The 18,338-nt window shown below is 39.0% G+C and overlaps 1 protein-coding gene across 2 annotated transcripts in view; it reads left to right on the top strand.

Annotated features, from left to right (window-relative positions):
• The window catches only part of PTPRD (protein tyrosine phosphatase receptor type D), a 2,419,801-nt gene that overhangs the window by 1,967,453 nt on the left and 434,010 nt on the right, over positions 1-18,338 (top strand). For both annotated transcript variants that reach the window (XM_064580091.1, XM_064580092.1), the window contains one exon: positions 8,675-8,841. In XM_064580091.1, the coding sequence (XP_064436161.1) occupies positions 8,778-8,841 (64 nt within the window). In that variant the 5' untranslated portion in view covers positions 8,675-8,777. The remainder of the gene's footprint in view (positions 1-8,674; positions 8,842-18,338) is intronic.

The following is an 18,338-nucleotide window of genomic DNA, read 5'->3' as shown; positions in this document are numbered from 1 at the left end:
ATTAACCATGGTTTCACCTAACCTAGTAAGTCAGAGATGACAGAAGCAGAATGAGAAACAAATATGAGATACAAAATTGGTCCGGGTTGTAAACCCTCCTCTGAGACTGACCAGATGTGTCTTCTGAGATTAATAATTCCACTATGTTCTTTTGCTTCATTCATTGCCTGCTAAAGGAGGGGGTTGCCCAAGATGAATTGTAATTTTTTTTCTGATTTTTATCAAATTATGATTCCATTCAAGGAGACACATAGAGGTGAGGAAGGTACTAACAATAAAGAAGAATGCAATATAACTGGATACAATAAATGTGCAAGGTGAGAGAGGAGGAGAGTGTATATTGGATATCTATGTTTAGTATTTGTCCCCTCTACCTTCCTTTAGGTTATGTTTCTATTTGCTTTAATAGCCATTTATCTGGTTTCTTGACATAGAACCTAATTCACAGATTTTCAGAGAGACACCAGCTTAAGTCATGAGGTCAATATTGGGAAAATGAAGAGAATATTCCTTAATTCCACATTCCCCAGCCATTCAGGATGACCTCTCATCATTGCAGTTTCTATCTGTTGCTGGCAATGATTTGAGAGAACATTCCTTGGAACTGAATGTTTCCATCCGGGGACTGTTCTCTCAGAGAAGAGCTAAGCTCCGAGCATGAGAGATGGGAACTACGTCTGTTCAGTGACAGACATCGTGCAACAATGTCTGCCCCATTTAACAGATTCAATCTTTTAACTGGTGACAGTATTTATGTTGCCTAAGCCTGTGAACTGAACTTCCCATAAGGAAGCTAATTTCAATTCTAGCTTAGGACGAAAAGGGAAATTTGGGAGTCATCAGTAGTGTTTGACTGCCATGCCCAGAAATTCAAATCTGTTTTGAGTTTATATACTAAAACTGCCCTGAAAACACCTAAAATTGCTGGGTTTAGAAAACAATGTACTAGAAACAAGCCTTGAAAATTCCTTTTTTTTTTAAATTTTTATTTAAAAATTTTCCTCAACATAAGTGAACCTTTCAGCACAGTGTTTCTCAGCCTTGGCACTGTTGACATTTTGGGCCAGGTCATTCTTTGTTGTGGGCTGGGGGGCTATACTGTGCCTTGTGAGATACTTAGCAGCATCCAGCATCCCTGTCCTCAACCCCTTAGATGTCATTAGCACTCTCCTTATGTTGTGACAACAAAAAAATCTCTCCAGACATTGCCAGATGTCCCTGGGGAGGCGGCAAAATCATTCTCAGTTGAGAGCTCCTGGTCTAGAGCTTTGATCACTCCAAGGATGGAGTTACAGATATACCAACTGTGAGTAGGCAAAATTGGTTTTCATTAAACTCTAGTAAGGAAGGATTTAAAAGCAATTTAAAGGCCTTCATTTTGTCTTAAAAATCTTTTCAGGGAAAAAAAGTGATCAATGCCAAAGGGGAATAGTAATTTCCCCACAAATTTAAAAATTTACTTTTCATAGTAAGTAAAATATATCATGTATTGCTAGATTTCTTTTCCACTGTGTGTTGATGGAAATAGAACAAATAAAATGGACATAATAAAAATTAACACATTATTACCCATAATATATTTTAAAAACTAAATGCATTTTATTTTTTTTAAGATTTTATTTATTTATTTGAGAGAGAGAGAGCAAGACAGTGAGAGAGAGCATGAGTGGAGGGGAGGGTCAGAGGGAGAGGGAGAAGCAGACTCCCCGCAGGGGACCGGATGGTGGGGGCTCCATCCCAGGATCATGATCTGAGCTGAAGACAGATGCTTAACTGACTGAGCCACCCAGGCACCCCAAAGCTAAATACATTTTAAACAAAACATATTTTGCGTGTGTGAAAGAAGGAACACCCTTTTTGATTTTAAGGTAATGAAAAAGAAAATCAGGTATAGTGAGTTAAGAATGATGGTTTCACATCCATTTAAAAATGCCCAAAGATTAAAATAATAATCTGTTCTGTTGTTTGGGTAAGAAGTGGCTGGATTGAATATCTATCTCTACTTTGTGAGAGTGATCAGTTACTCACTTTTAATATGTGTTTTTGGAAGAATGGAACACATAGCAGAGTCCCAATAGCATGTTGAATAGACTTGTCTTTGAACTTTTCCATTGCCAGTTTCCATCGGCATCATATAAAACTAGATGGAGGTAATCACATGCAATAATCATTTAAAGAAGTTAGATGCTTTAAAATTATCCTCTTAAAAAAAAAAATCCTCTTTTTCAAATCAGAATTATAGTTCCGTTTGTAGAGAGAAAATAGATAGGCAGGGACATAAGGTGTTATCTTTTTCCTCTTTATCTGCTTATTTCTCATGGCGTACTTCACTTTTACTTCTTGAAAGGGAAAAGGATGATCAAACTTAATCATGTCATTTTGTCATTAATGAAAGTAACTAATATTTATGTCTGCCTCAAATGCAAAGTTTTGACATCTTGTAGAGATGTTATCAATAGTAATTTGGAAAGTGAGTCATACTATATTAAGCTCAGATAATTGGCTTTTCTCTGTATGTATTAAAACTAAACATGTAGGGCGCCTGGGTGGCTCAGATGGTTAAGCGTCTGCCTTCGGCTCAGGTCATGATCCCAGGGTCCTGGGATCGAGTCCCACATCGGGCTCCCTGCTCCTTGGGAGCCTGCTTCTCCCTCTGCCTCTCTCTCTCTCTCTGTCTCTCATGAATAAATAAATAAAATCTTTATTAAAAAAAAAAACAAACAAACTAAACATGTAAAGAGCCTTTTATAGTGTCCATATTGATATCATTTTACTCTTCAGATATTCTTATAATTCAGTCGATTTCTTCAAAGAATTACTGTGTGCTTACTTACAGTCACCTGTCTTCATATTAAGTCATAGCCTACGCCAAAAATTAGATGATTGGGTTATTACTTTGTATTTATATGTGGCAGCTCATCAAGTCTCTTTTTTCCCCCAACTTATTGCCATGTAATCATATCTAGGGCAAAATATTAAAAAATAGAGTTTTTGATATGATGTGCTATTATGGGAAATAGTATAATAATTTTGAGAAGATTTGACTTTCACTCATAAGAATAATTCTTAATATCCTTTTGATTTGAGTGTTTTACCCAGGCATGGATTGGATAAACAGTTATTTTATCAGTGCTTTATTTAACTTAATAACCTTTATCCATTGTCCTTTTTCTCAGTGTGTTTTCCATGATGGGCTTTGAGGCTTTCAGTGCTGCATGTATTTAAGAACGTTTGGCATCATCCTCACTCATGTTGATCAGGTGAATGTGGCCATTTCATAAGAACTATACAGATCATTACCTATGGATGTGTACAGATCTGCTCATCTTTCCTGTCTATGTGACATGGCACACATTTGCTGTCAGAAGTTTCCATTTCGGGATGCCTGGGTGGCTCAGTCGTTGAGCGGCTGCCTTCGGCTCAGGTCATGATCCCGGGGTCCTGGGATCGAGACCCGCATCAGGCTCCCTGCTCTGCGGGAAGCCTGCTTCTCTCTCTCCCACTCCCCGTGCTTGGGTTCCCTCTCTCGCTGTGTCTCTGTCAAATAAATAGATAAAATCTTTAAAAAAAAAAAAAATTTCCATTTCTATAAGCATCCCAAAGAAGGACTTTCACCAGTGAGAAATAAAACTTTTCTACCTACGATATGAATCAAAAATGTTTCTTTTTAATAACAACACTTCTGTTTGGACACTTCCCAGTTGTACACTTGACCACTTACTGATCCTTCCTTTACATTCTGTGGAGTGTTTTTTTTTTTAAGAGAAAGACACTTGTTTTTTGGCAGGGTAGGGGATGGGGATGGAGAAGTGAGTGTCGTAGAGGTTAAGTGGATTTCCTCATATAACACAATGCATCTTTAGAATCTGATTATGAGAAAGCCAGGACTGCAAGGACTAAGGGTTCCCAACTCACTGATTCTGTCTCCAACCCTGAAAACCTATGCCTTGTTTATAGCTATTGTGCTCAATGCTGGTGAAATATGTAACCATAGTTTGTGCTGTTCAAAAGGGCAGCCACTGGCCACATGTGGTTGTTTAACCTGAAATTAAATTTAAATACAATAAAATGTTTACTTCTCCTGTTTCACTAGGTATGTTTAAATTATCCAAGTATTAGTGCAGATAAAGAACACTTCTATTCTGCAGAAAGTTTTATTGGATAGCGCTGGAGGATTCTTGTCCTAGCTCATGATAAAATATTTAGGCTGCTATCTCCTGGTGGAAAATTCTCATGAATAAGTGAAATGTTGAAAATTTATTTTTGTTTTTTCCTTTCATGTCCTTGTGTTGTCACTGTGCACTGAGGGCAGGGAGTTCACAGATGGCCCTCAGAAGCCTCTGCCAGCTTGCTCTAAACTCCAGGCCCCTCCACCCCTCGCTTCAGCCACAGCAGTCCTGCTAGTATCTGTTTTACAAATTGGAGTTTCCTGGTAGCACATCTTGTGCACAAATGGTTGTTTCTCTTAAATGATTGGAAACCTGCCCTAGGCGATTGAGAGAGACCAGACCGGTTTGGGAGGTGGATAAAAAGAAGTCACAACATTTTGGGACTTCCTCCTTTAGCACACCATGCCCCCAACTTAATGGCTATCTTTATGGGTAAATGCTCAGTTAAGTATCATAGACATCTAAGATGGCTAGAACTGAGAGCAGGGTGTTGTCAGATAAGCCCGAAAGTAGCAACCTGATAAACAATGAGATAAACAATGATATCTAGTTTTCTAGTGACAGCAGGTTTTTGTTTTGTTTTGTTTTAAGTTCTGTGGAGATTTTGTTTAATCTCTTTACCTTTCTCTCCCTCTTTTCAGAATAATGATTTGATTCTTTAACTCCCTTCTAGAGTGAACGATGTAATTTTTTAAAATTATTTTTAAACTTATGAACCCATGGATTTTAGTAGAATGTGTTTCAGTGAATTGTAGCTACTGTTGCCCTTGTTGCCAGATTTTCCTACATTTAGTTGATGGGGCCTCATCACCTTGGCTCCTTGTTTTTGGATATAACCTATTAGTTCTTGAAAGTCTCGCCGCTTCCTCATATCACAAGATTTTGCACACTCATTTTGCATATTTCCTGCATAAAACCTACAATCATTCACTTTGCTGAGGGACCGAGGGTCCTATTTTTAAAGAAAGAAAAGTTCCATTTTGCCTTTTTTTCTGTTATGTTAACACAATCTGTAGGAACACATACCACAATACAGAAAGCTGAAAAAAAAATCCTTCAGATTCATATTAGTTTGAATATGAAGATACTTGTTACAGGAAAGGGTTCCAATGTTAAATTGAAGAGAAAGAGTTGTGTCCATGCAGCTTATGGGATCCCTTGAAACAGTGACCTGTGAAGGCTTTTAGGCAAGTGCACTCTTTGTTATCCCATTTCCAATCACGTTGTGCACCTGGCCCTCTGAACTGTCAGCTTCTGTAGCCATGCACGTACAGAAATACAAAAGTAGATATTCGGCTAATTGAAAATCAACAAAATTATTGTTCCTTAAGATCTTTGTCCCCTGAGCAATAAGAGACCAGAGAGCTTTAAATATATATATATATATATATATATATTTTTTTTTTTTTTTCCCGTTTCATTTTAAACTTAGCTACATGGTTCAGTTTTATATGAATGTCCCAGTTAAGGAAAGACACAGAGGGCAAGGCATATAAAAATCCAATAGGGGGCTATTGGACACATGCACAATCATTTGTGTTATAAGCTAAACCATGGTACTTTTAATATCTCTGAACCCCTTTTCCTGCTCTTTTCACTGCAAAGTGCTTGGCAACCCTTTCTCTAGGCTAATAGAAACTGCTTGTAATATTTGCTCATCCTCATTATTTTCGCTGTCAGTGTTTCCTTAAAAATCCATTTCCCATTTTTGTTCTAAAATTTAAACTCCACATTACTGATATGCAAGCCAGCATTTCCCTTTTGGCAATGTTGCCAAGTAATAAACAAGATATGGAGTGGAGATTAGCTGGAATGAACATCTAGAATAGGTCTTATCTTCACACCTCTGATCTCCTTTTGTCATATCCGGGCCAAGGACATATGTAGCCCATTTCAGGATAAATATATATGTTCTCTAGCTGCATTCATTCCTAGATCCTATTACCGTTTTAAGTCCAGAGGTAACATTTGTAGGTTCATTTGGAAGAATTTGGTCTTCTTATGCCACTTTAGTCGGGTAGAGGAAAAAGCCAAATCACTTCTTCCCTGAGAGAGCATTTCATGCGTCTCCATCTCCGTGATCGCACCGAGCCATCACGGAGCAGTTGGCTCTGATACGCTTGCACAGACACAAATTGAGTCCGACAGGACTGACGTCTCCTGGACTTTGCTGTCATTTGAAATGCTGGCCTGAGGACAGGAACAGTGCAAGGGGGAGGGGAGCAGAGCGGATTCCTTTAGCACTTTTCCTATGAAGTTTTGAGAATTTTAGCTTTCGATAGCTGTGAACTGCCTGATAAGTTATTTTCCCAGTGTGATTGATAACAATAGCAGATTTGGGGCAGCTGGCTAGCTTTTGGTTTCAAGTGGATGTGTTTCAATATCTAACTTGCTGCTTCATGCCACCTGCCAATTGGTTAAAAATAAAAAGGGCTAGGGAGTGGATGGGTAATTACAATGATCCCCCACCTTTGCATTTAGTCTTATCTTTCCTGCATTCAAAGGACACATGCATAGTAATGAAAAAGATAAGATCTTTAAAAAAATGTTATTCCCAGGCTCAAGCTCAGTTTCAGAAAAGACGGCTTATAGTATCTGCGCTATAATACTTTTTCAAGTACAAGTTATTTTAGTGGATTAGGTTATTTCTGGATATCTCTAGTATTTCCTGTCAAGAATTTTGTACGTGTTTCAGATATTCCAATATACAAATCTTAAAGGTATACGGTTTCATTTGGCACAGGAATTCTGATTATCATGCTCAAGTTTTCACCATGATAGAGGAAGCAATAGAATTCAGTGCTCTCTCTATATATTCAGAGCCTACTCTGTGTAAGATGCTGTGCTAGATTTGTTGAAGCTTCCTATAGGAGCAACTATTTATCAGCCGAAGAGTCATACTTCAAATTAGTGCTTGGAGCGTCAGTCATGGCTTCCCTTCTCTTCAGCTCCCACCATCACCCTGTGGTCTGTGTTACTTTTCACCTGGGACTCTCGCTCTGGCCTAATAGTGCCACATTTACGTGTCAGTTCATCTTCTCAAAGCCCATTCCCTTGCTTCTGCTCAGAAACACTAAGTAGCTTTATTTGTGGTTTGCTGTGGGAAGGCTGCTTGACTTAGATTGGCATTCAGAGCTCACCGTGACCTTTTCTTTTCTCTTTTCTTTTCTTTCCTTTTCTTTTTTCTTTGTTTTCTTTTCTTTTCTAGCCTGAACCATTTTGTTTTGCCTCATTTTCTTCTGCTTTCCTAATGAATTCATCACTCCAACCCAGCAGTCTCAATGTGGTCCCTGCACCAGCTGCATCAGCATCATTCAGGAACTTGTTAGACTCCCATCACAGACCTAGTGGACCACACATGGGGCGGGGGAGGGGGGTGCCGAGCTATCTGTTTTTTTTTTTTTTTTTTTCACCCAGCTATCTGTTTTAACAAGCTTTCCAGGTGATTCTGATGCATATGGAAGTTTGGGAAGCCCTACTCCAGCCAAACCTGGACACTCATCTTTTCCAAAGTTCCTTTCCCACCACCCTGCCTTTGTACAGAATTCCTGGAATGCTTTTCCCTCTTCTTGGTTAAATCCTTCCTGTACTCCCAGGCTCACTTTGAGATACCACTTTATCTAGGATACCATTCCTGATCCTATCTTTTATGGCATTATTTGGTTTTCCTTCCTGGCACTCATCACTTATTAACTTATACTAGTCATCTGATGTGTCTGTTTTATTTTCCCTACTAAACTGGAAAGTCACAGAGGATAGAATCTGACTCATTTTTGTACTTCATGGCACTTTATACTGAGTGCATTTGCACGCAGTAGGCTCTCTAAAAATAGTTTGTGGCTTAGAGATTTTACATAGAAGATTGAGAAAACTAAGCTATTGCCCAGGAGACATATAAAAATCCTGTTAAGTCAAACAGGCTCATGCTAACTATTGTTTTGACTTATTGAAGCCAAACTAGACTCGAACATTGATGTGTCTTCAGGGAAGAAGCCAAATGCGCTAGTGTAAAAAATCCTAACCTCTCCTATTTAGCTGGAGAAGTTGAATTAGCCCTGTCACTTCCCCTCGTGCCAAGAAAGCAGCTTCCATTATTCTGTCAATAATAGACTTTTATCCAGCACGGTGGTGCTTCTCTTAAATCTTTCTCATAGTGTTGCTGTGCTTTCTTCCACCGATGTATTCATGGAGTGTTTCATGAGAAGTGACAGTTGCTTCTCACAGTGCTCTGCCCAAAAGGTGGCATGAGCAGAGAGTGGAATTCAAGGTGGTTGTCTTTAGGAGAGCCCGACAATGGGAACAAGATGTGCTCGGGCCGCCCCATTTAACAAACCAAGTTACTGTCCTTCTCATACAAAGGCATCCCAGTTACAGTTTCTTGTGTCTCTACAATGGATTGTGTCTCTCGTGGTGGTGGTGGTGGTGATGGAACAAGGGGAAGAGAGTAAGAAACCTAAGTGTCTTTCTCTTTTCTTTCCTTTATTTCCCTTCCTCTGCCCTTGCAGGCTCTGAAAGAGTTCCAGCTGAAATTCCAGACCGGACGGACTCGCTGCCGCTTCAGAGGCGGTGACCCCAAACTGCCCGTGCTCGCTGCTGCCGAGCTGCAGGATGGTGCACGTCGCCAGGCCGCTGTTGCTGCTCCTCGCTCTCTTCCTCCGCGCGGACGCCGACAGTAAGCCGTTCTCCCTTCTCTGCGGGGCTGAGACCAGAATGAGTGGTTTTGTTTGCAGTGGCACCAGGCTCAGGGCCTCTGAATACGTTTCCTTTGGAAGTAAATCCTGAGACACTGTGGGATCCTCCTTGGCTACCGGCCAGCCTTTGAAAGAGATTATTGACGTGACTTCCTTACCATTTCCTCTCGCTCTTAATGCCCCTTTTCTTGTGCATCTCACTGCTCCTACTGTTTTGTCTTTTTTTTTTTTTTTTTGATAGTCTTACCAGCCCGGTGGCAAAGATACTGTGAGGCCGATGACATAACTCAAACTGGGGTTAACCAGTTGGTGGTGCCAATAAGTGAACACCGTTCAGACCCATTAGAAATGTCTTTCGTTTTGCGGATATTTCTATGTCTAGAAAAATGCACAATGTCACATTGAGCCCAATTAAACTTCCAAGCCCCTTGTAGCTGTCCTAGCAGCTGTTCTAATGTACTGTTTCCGACAGCTGTCGTCGAGTACCGTATTCAAACAAATCAAGCAGAACTGACAACTTTGTGGCCGGGTGAACGGCGTGGAAGTGTGAGGAGAATTCTGTGGAGTACAGACACCGAAGTTTGGTTTATTGGACTCAGTTTATGAAACTGAGATTGTGGTCGATTAGCTTGCCAATTAATGAGAAGATCGTATCTCCTTCGTAATTAGGAAATCATTAGGTCTACCTTGTTTACATATGTTTCTTTTCCCATCTGGCCCATGGCCTTTTGGAAGAGATAGGACTGGAGAAACGCATGTCTCTGGCTTGGGCTCTCTGACATGGCTGGTTTCTTCGCAGTGGTGTAGCTCCTGAGCGAGTTGGCTATTCTCTTTGGGAGTCCCCTGGTACTATGAAAATGTATAACACCTGCAGTCATTAACTTTTCCCTCTGCTGACTATTTCAGTAAGATTAAATTTGATTCATGCCGAGGATGTTTCAAAGACAAAGATCCTGTGTCATGTTGGCCCCTACCTATTAATTGAATTCTGACAAAAATTTCTTCAATAGCCGCCAATTTCTTTGTTTAAACAGGGGCTCTGTTTTCTAAAGAGAGTTTTCTAGGAGTGAAAGGAATCACCTTAATAACAGGATACATATGGGACAGGCATGTATTAAGCACATTCTCTGGTTAATAATGTATATAGTCTCCTAATTAGCACTTGAGAGTGTTGGTTTAAGGTGACGCCAAGGAATGTCTAGGACAATGCCAGCAAATAATTAACTGGGAAAAGACCCAAGTGAAAGATGCTCTTGTTAGTTTAAAGCCATTTATGTCAAAATCTATTTTAAAGTTGTAATCTAAATTTAGTTTATTAAAGAAATCAGGCATATGGCTTTATTTTTCTGTTTTGGCTAGAATGAGAGAAGTATGTTGTTTTACAATTGTTAATTTTTGGCAAAAGCCTTTCAGCACCCTGGGAATCCACTTTTATTTCAGATCGCAGTTAGAGATTTCCTTAAAGTTACCAGATATAATTGTCATACATCCATGAAGTTATCCTTCCGGATAAGTAGAAATGTTCTTCTACTGAGCAGCTTTACTTTTGTTTAAATCTCTGGTGGAATGTGGCAGACAGATGTCAAGTACTCTTAAAATTGTTTTAAAAAACAATCTACACTACAGATGATCATCACCTACTCCTTTCCCTTGTGCTCCTCTCCTTCTCCTTCTCCCTCCCCCTTCACCACACTTCCTTTATAGCAGCCTTCCAAAAGGAAAAACAGAGGCCACATTAGCAACTTTTCCTTAAGATGTTTACCGGGTTATATATTTATATAACAGCTTTCAACCTCAAGATGTAAGCTGAAACAGAATCCATTCTCTCTCACTCTTCCCATGGCAACTGAAGAAAGGGGACAGACTTTGCCAGATTAATTTGTTTAGTTTTGCCCAGGTCTACTCAGCCTTGCTTTAGTATGTTCTCCCTTCAGCAGATTCATTTGGCATTGTTGAATAGGATGTGTAACCTGAGAGTTTTTGGTGAGAGGAAAAATTGGCCATATTTTTGAAGGTACATTTTGAAAGAAGAAAGAACATCCCTTATCAATCTGTTGGAGGATATTCGTGGTACATGAAAACATATGGTACAGTTGGGGATGTGATTTTAGTCATTTAAGGATGTTTAAGGAACAATGGGGAAAATAGGATCTAGATTATAACCTGCTAAATTATGCCACTACCTTTTCATCAAACACTGAAAAAAACCCAGACACCCTAAGTAGCCCTGAAGAAGAATTAGATTTTTTCATCATCATATAAATGTATTGTTGAAGTTTCCACTAGTGGGTTCACTGGTTTGTTACTCTATGCTTTGATTAGCCCATGTAGCCATATTTGTTTTTCCTTTTACCTAACTGTATTTGGCATTTATACAAGGAATCAGGAGTTCTATTTCAAAATTTAATAGTAGCTTGTCAGAGCCATTTGAGAACTATGAAATAATTTTTAAAAATGTGTTTGCCCTTTTGAGAAAGAGGACTGTGTGTGGGTGGGGAAATGAAAGAAGCCACTTTAGTTTACCGTGCTAATTTAATGTGTTCTGCTCATTGCCTTTTGAGATGATTAACTCCAAAGAGCCAAGGAGTCAGGATTATCATCTGCTGTGTGGAAGTCACAGTAAAGTGCTGGGTGTGATGTTGCATTAAGTAGGAGAGCTCTTAGGAGCCTTGGTTCAAACCCAGGTTGAAAAATTGTGATAATATCCTTTTAGCAGAAAATTGTAGTCTTTGCCATTGCCAATTTAAAATGCCCCACAGATCCCCACCATTATTTTAAGAGGCTGGATATATGCATGGATCTTACTTCTTTTCATCTGTGTCTTGAGTGCTTGAAATGATTTTGCTTGTTGTTTCTTGAATGTGTGTACACATGGTAGAGCCGTGGTCTCAGTGTGACTTCTGTTCGAGCACAAACAGTAGTTCTTCCTCATGTCAGTCCAGCCAGTTTTCTGGCTTAGGTGGTGGTCCTATTGAGGTTCATTCTGGTTTAAGCTGTAGTCCGATTGAGGTCAAATTTTGTCTTAGGCAGTGGTCTGATTGAGGTCAATTCTGTGATAACATGCATGCAAATTAAAAGTAAATTTATATTAGCGTTTTCCTGAAGTATTTTTCTTTTGGCTGAATTTTCGTAACAGTTTTGGTAGTTTTATTTCACGTGTAGCTTTAGATTTCTATTCACTAGTCTTTTTTTTTTTTTTTTTTTTTTTTTTTAACCTAGGTGTGGGCTACAAACCTGCTTTTAACACCTTCTTTCATTAAACTGGTTTCACTCTAATGAAATCACTTACGGCTTACTGTTGCATTCTGGACTTGAGTTTACACTTTGACAACTGTAATTTGACCTGAATTCTTATTGGATCTTCATTAGAAACACAACTTTTGATAGTTTAATTCCTCAAATGGCTTAATTCATCCATTTTCTGTTGCTTTTTGCATTTTTCCGTCTCAGATGGTGAATGCTCCCTCATTTTCCTCCCTTGTTGTAAGGACCCTTCCTTAGTCCCTGTCTACTCACTGTATTCCTATCCTGTAGGAAAGCAATTAGTTTTCCCCCCTCTTTGGTATTGTATCACTGTGTCTGTTGGCATTAGAGAACAGGCTGGCATCTCGGCACTAGGGTAACAATTCTTACCTTATGTATTTCCTGATGGGCATTGTGGGGTAATGGTTGAGAAAGTGAGCTCTAAAGCCAGAGTCTGGTTTTAAGTTCTGGCTGTCATCTTTAATCTGGAGCATGATACACCATGCTCTTTATCTCAGTTTCTCGGTCTTTAAAATGTGAGTGATGATGATGATGATAATCACGATGATTGTATAGGAGAGGGCCTACTCTTGGGCTTTGTGAGCATTGAATGGGTTAATGTAAAACACAAATCAGCAGATGGCACATAATAGGTTTTTAATAAATGTTAGCTGTTATATCATTATTTCAAAAACATATAGCCAACATTGTTGTTGAGCAGTTCTATGAGGTGGTGTGCTAAAACGCTTTTTTATTTGACCTACAGATTATCAAAATTTTGGTGGTTGGTAAACCAGGTTTCCTCATACCATGTTAATGACCTAGCTTGCTTCTCTATAAAGACCCATACATAAGAGATTCTTGAAACTCTTGTCCTGTGAATTAAACTGAAGATCAAGAGGAAAAATTATGAAGCATATTTAGTCAAGCTAGTTAAGCTTAAAAAAAACCCAGCTCCTCTCTCAGAATTACCGATTTAAAGTTAATTTGGCTGGGGCCTAATTAATGGAAAGTGTTCCATCCTTCTGTTGCTTCTTGTAATGCATTTTTTTTTTTTTTTTTGAGCTGCTCAGAGAGAGTAGTTATAGATATTTACTATAGGCAAATACTCTAATATAGGGGCCATTGGACAGAAAGCTGGAGGTGGAGGTGAGCTTGGTACAGAAGAGAGTAAATGGCTTTTGATATGGTCATAAATTATTCTGTAAGAAAAAAATAAGGAAAATAATTAGATTAAAGGGCAGGGCAATTTGTTCCTTTTGCATTTTGCAGAATCACTTCTGAGAAGTAGCCTAAGTCATACAGTTGGACCTTCCAAGATGAGGTTAGAAATGGAGACGATGTCTTTCTTATGTCATCAAAATGCACACCTCTCAGCAGATAGGCCATTTCACACTGAGAACGTTAATATTCATTAAAAAATACCTTTTTTGTTTTTACTTTAGATTGTGACTATTTGGGTATGTATGTATATCACAAATCATTTAAACCATCCTTTAAAAGGTAAATTGCTTGGGTGATGAAAATGTTCTAAAATTAGATTGGAGTGATGGTACTAACGGAGTAAAAACATACTAAATGCCATTGAAATGTACACCTTAAGTGGATGATCTGTATGTTGTGTAGATTATATTTCAGTGAAACTATCAAAAACAGAAAAGGGAAACTGCTGCTTAACCCAGCAATTTGGTCAGATTCCGTTCGGTGTATGTAACCTGAAAAGAAAGTGTGCTGATTTCTTCAAGCCAGTTATGAGAGACCTGCTCACTGAGGAGAGCAGGGAGAAATCCAGTTCATTTCCCAAGCTTCTTGATGGCTTCCCTGTTTTGCCTTTCTCTGAATTTACAGATGTGTGGCAAAATAAAAACCTTGCCTTTCCCTCCTCCTTCCCCCCCCCCAATTTAAAATAGCTAAATTAGCAACATCCAGCTGTCTGCAGCAAGGAAAATATCCCAGCTATTTTACTGATCCTTAAAGCCCCATTGCAGAGTGTGGCTTTCTGAGTTAATTGGTCTCAGCAGAGCTGTACCTACCTAGTAAGGTTAAGAATATGTCACAAAATCAACCAACGTGTACACTTAAAAGCATTTTCTTGACAATAGAGGGACTTGATTTAAAAAAAAAATCCTAAGTATGACATGTTTCTTATTTCTCATCTCTGTGATGAGGCCCATTGCTCAAAAGATGGAACAATATCTGAAGTATTGATGAATTACTTCTTGTTATTGCTGATAGCCTGGTGATAGTTGATTAATCTGCTCTGTGATTTCCTCATTTCTTTCTTTTTACATTCTTAATTTCTTTAATTTTCCTCACTTAGCTAGTATTTCAAATAACCTTGATTTGTTTGGGAGCCCCCATTCACTCTGCTGCCTATTTTGCTCTGCTTCACTAAATTTTAGAAACCACCTCCCCCCGCAACAAAAGAAAAAAGAAAACTCCCAACCAGCATCCATTTTGAAATTAAGAATAAAAGACTGGTGATTGGATGGAAACCAATTCTCTTACCTATAGTTTTGTCTTTTCTCTTTTCCTCAGTTTGCTTTACCTTCATTTATTCACCAAAGTCATGTGTGTATGTGTGCAAATGCTTCTATGTATGCTCCATGAAAGGCTTTGTACAAAATGGTAGAAATATAAAAATTCAAAGAAGGTGGTTTCATAGCAGTTTGTAATCTACCTTCAGAATTCATAGCTCACTTTTTAGAACTTTCTCAAGCAATATTTTCAGAATTTATCTCCAGGGGGAGAAGTAGTACTTAAGACTATGGACTCAAGAGCCGAAGTACATGTTCAAATGCTGCCTCTGCTATATAATTATTCTGAGCATGGGCAAGTTACAAATATCTATGTGTCTCTCATCTGTAAAATGAAGATTGAAAATAGCACACTTGATATGGTTATCGTAAAGATTAAGTAAAGAACTGCTTGCAAAGCATCTTGAATAATAGGATTAAATATTCACTAAATGTTAGTTGCTGTTATACTTTTTTCTCATTAGCTTCATCATTTCCAAGTTAGAAGCATCTATGTTTAGATCACTGTTGACATTTATTATCCCATTAACTTCATAATTTGAGCAATATCTTTTAAATATGTAAATATGTATCTTTATATATATTTATGCTTCCAAAGGACATTGACTCATTGGCTCATTCATGTATTTAATAGTCTCTTCAATAAATGTTTATTAGACACATTTCCTGTGCCAAGCATTGACTTAACTACTGGAGGTACAATAGTGAGATAAAGAGATACGGTCCCTGCCCCAAAGGGCTTACACTCTAGAGGGGTAGAAAAATATTGTCTTTTATTTTTTTTTTATTAACATATAATGTATTATTTGCTTCAGGGGTATAGGTCTGTGATTCATCAGTCTTACACAATTCACAGTGCTCACCATACTACTTACCCTCCCCAATGTCCATCATCCAGCAACCCCATCCCTCCCATCCCCCTCCACTCCAGCAACCCTCAGTTTGTTTCCTGAGATTAAGAGTCTCTTTTGGGGGCGCCTGGGTGGCTCAGTTGTTAAGTGTCTGCCTTGTGGCTCAGGTCATGATCCCAGGATCCTGGGATCGAGCCTCACATCGAGCTCCCTGCTCTGCAGGAAGCTTGCTTCTCTCTCTCCTACTCCCCCTGCTTGTGTTCCCTCTCTCGCTGTGTCTCTGTCAAATAAATAAATAAAATCTTTAAAAAAAAAAAAAAGAGTCTCTTTTGGTTTGTCTCCCTCTCTGGTTTCGTCTTGTTTCATTTTTCCCTCCCTTCCCCTATGATCCTCTGTCTTGTTTCTCAAATTCCTCATATCAGTGAGATCATATGATAATTGTCTTTCCCTTATTGACTTATATAGCTTAGCCTAATACCCTATAGTTCCAGTCACGTCATTGCAAATGACAAGATTTCATTTTTTGATGGCTGCATAATATTCCATCACATATATATACCACATCTTCTATATCTATTCATCTGTTGATGGACATCTTGGCTCTTTCCATAGTTTGGCTATTGTGGACATTGCTGCTATAAACATTGGGGTGCATGTGCCCCTTCTGATCACTACATTTGTATCCTTGGGGTAAATACCCAGTAGTGGAATTGCTGAGTCATAGGGTAGCTCTATTATCAACTTTATGAGGAACGTCCATACTGTTTTCCAGAGTGGCGGCACCAGCTTCCCTTCCCACCAACAGTGTAGGAGGGTTCCCCTTTTTCCGCATCCCCGCCAACATCTGTCGTTTCCCGACTTCTTAATTTTAGCCATTCTGACTGGTGTGAGGTGGTATCTCATTGAGGTTTTGATTTGGATTTCCCTGATGCCGAGCAATGTTGAGCACTTTTTCATGTGTCTGTTGGCCATTTGGATGTCTTCTTTGGAAAAATGTCTGTTCATGTCTTCTGCCAATTTCTTGATTGGATCATTTGTTCTTTGGGTGTTGAGATTAATAAGTTCTTTATAGATTTTTGGATACTAGCCCTTTATCTGATACGTCTTTTGCAAATATATTCTCCCATTGTGTCGGTTGTCTTTTGGTATTGTTGACTGTTTCCTTTCCTGTGCAAAAGCTTTTTATCTTAATGAAGTACCAATAGTTCATTTTTGCCCTTGCTTCCCTTGCCTTTGGCGATGTTTCTAGGAAGAAGTTGCTGCGGTTGAGGTCAAAGAGGTTGCTGCCTGTGTTCTCCTTTAGGATGTTGATGGACTCCTGTCTCACATTTAGGTCTTTCATCCATTTTGAGTCCATTTTTGTGTGTGGTGTAAGGAAACGGTCCAGTTTCATTCTTTTGCGTGTGGCTGTCCAATTTTCCCAACACCATTTGTTGACGAGACTGTCTTTTTCCATTGGTCATTCTTTCGTGCTTTGTCGAAGATTAGTTGACCATAGAGATGAGGGTCCATTTCTGGGCTCTCTATTCTGTTCCATTGATCTATATGTCTGTTTTTGGGCCAGTACCATACTGTCTTGATGATGACAGCTTTGTAATAGAGCTGGAAGTCCGGAATTGTGATACCACCGGCTTTGCTTGTCTTTTTAAACATTCCTCTGGCTGTTTGGGTCTTTCCTGGTTCCATACAAATTTTAGGATTATTTGTTCCATTTCTTTGAAAAAAGGTGATGGTATTTTGATAGAGATTGCATTAAATGTGTAGATTGCTCTGGGTAGCACTGACATCTTCACAATATTTGTTCTTCCAGTCCATGAGTATGGAACGTTTTTCCATTTCTTTGTGTCTTCCTCCATTTCTTTCATGAGTATTTTATAGTTTTCTGAGTACAGATTCTTTGCCTCTTTGGTTAGATTTATTCCTAGGTATCTTATGATTTTGGGTGCAATTGTAAATGGGATCGACTCCTTAATTTCTCTTTTTTCTGTCTTGTTGTTGGTGTATAGGAATGCCACTGATTTCTGTGCATTGATTTTATATCCTGCCACTTGACTGAATTCCTGTATGAGTTCTAGGAGTTTTGGGGTGGAGTCTTTTGGGTTTTCCACATAAAGTATCATATCATCTGCAAAGAGTGAGAGTTTGACTTCTTCTTTGCCTATTCAGATGCCTTTTATTTCCTTTTGTTGTCTGATTGCTGAGGCTAGGACTTCTAGTACTATGTTGAACAATAGTGGTGATAGGGACATCCCTGCCATGTTCCTGACCTTAGGGGAAAAGCTCTCAGTTTTTCCCCGTTGAGTATGATATTCACTGTGGGTTATTCATAGATGGCTTTTATGATATTAAGGTAGGTACCCTCCATCCCTACATTCTGAAGAGTTTTAATCAAGAAAGGATGCTGTACTTTGTCAAATGCTTTATCTGCATCTATTGAGAGGATCATATGGTTCTTGTTCTTTCTTTAATTAATGTATTGTATCATTACAATGATTGACTGATTTGTGGAAGTTGAACCAACCTTGCAGGCCAGAGATAAATCCCACTTGGTCGTGGTGAATAATTCTTTTAATGTACTGTTGGATCCTACTGGCTAGTATTTTGGAGAGAATTTTTGCATCCATGTTCATCAGGGATACTGGTCTGTAGTTCTCCTTTTGGATGGGGTCTTTGTCTGGATTTGGGATCAGGGTGATGCTGGCCTCATACAATGAGTTTGGAAGTTTTCCTTCCGTTTCTATTTTTTGGAACAGTTTCAGAAGAATAGGTATTAATTCTTCTTGAAATGTTTGGTAGAATTCCCCTGGGAAGCCATCTGGCCCTGGGCTCCTGTTTGTTCGGAGATTC

Source organism: Mirounga angustirostris, unplaced genomic scaffold (genome assembly GCF_029215605.1).
Source record: "Mirounga angustirostris isolate CCGP_5_RB_7025 unplaced genomic scaffold, mMirAng1.0.hap1 SCAF_15, whole genome shotgun sequence".
Lineage (NCBI taxonomy): Eukaryota > Metazoa > Chordata > Mammalia > Carnivora > Phocidae > Mirounga > Mirounga angustirostris.
This window is presented reverse-complemented; position numbering and strand designations above follow the sequence as displayed.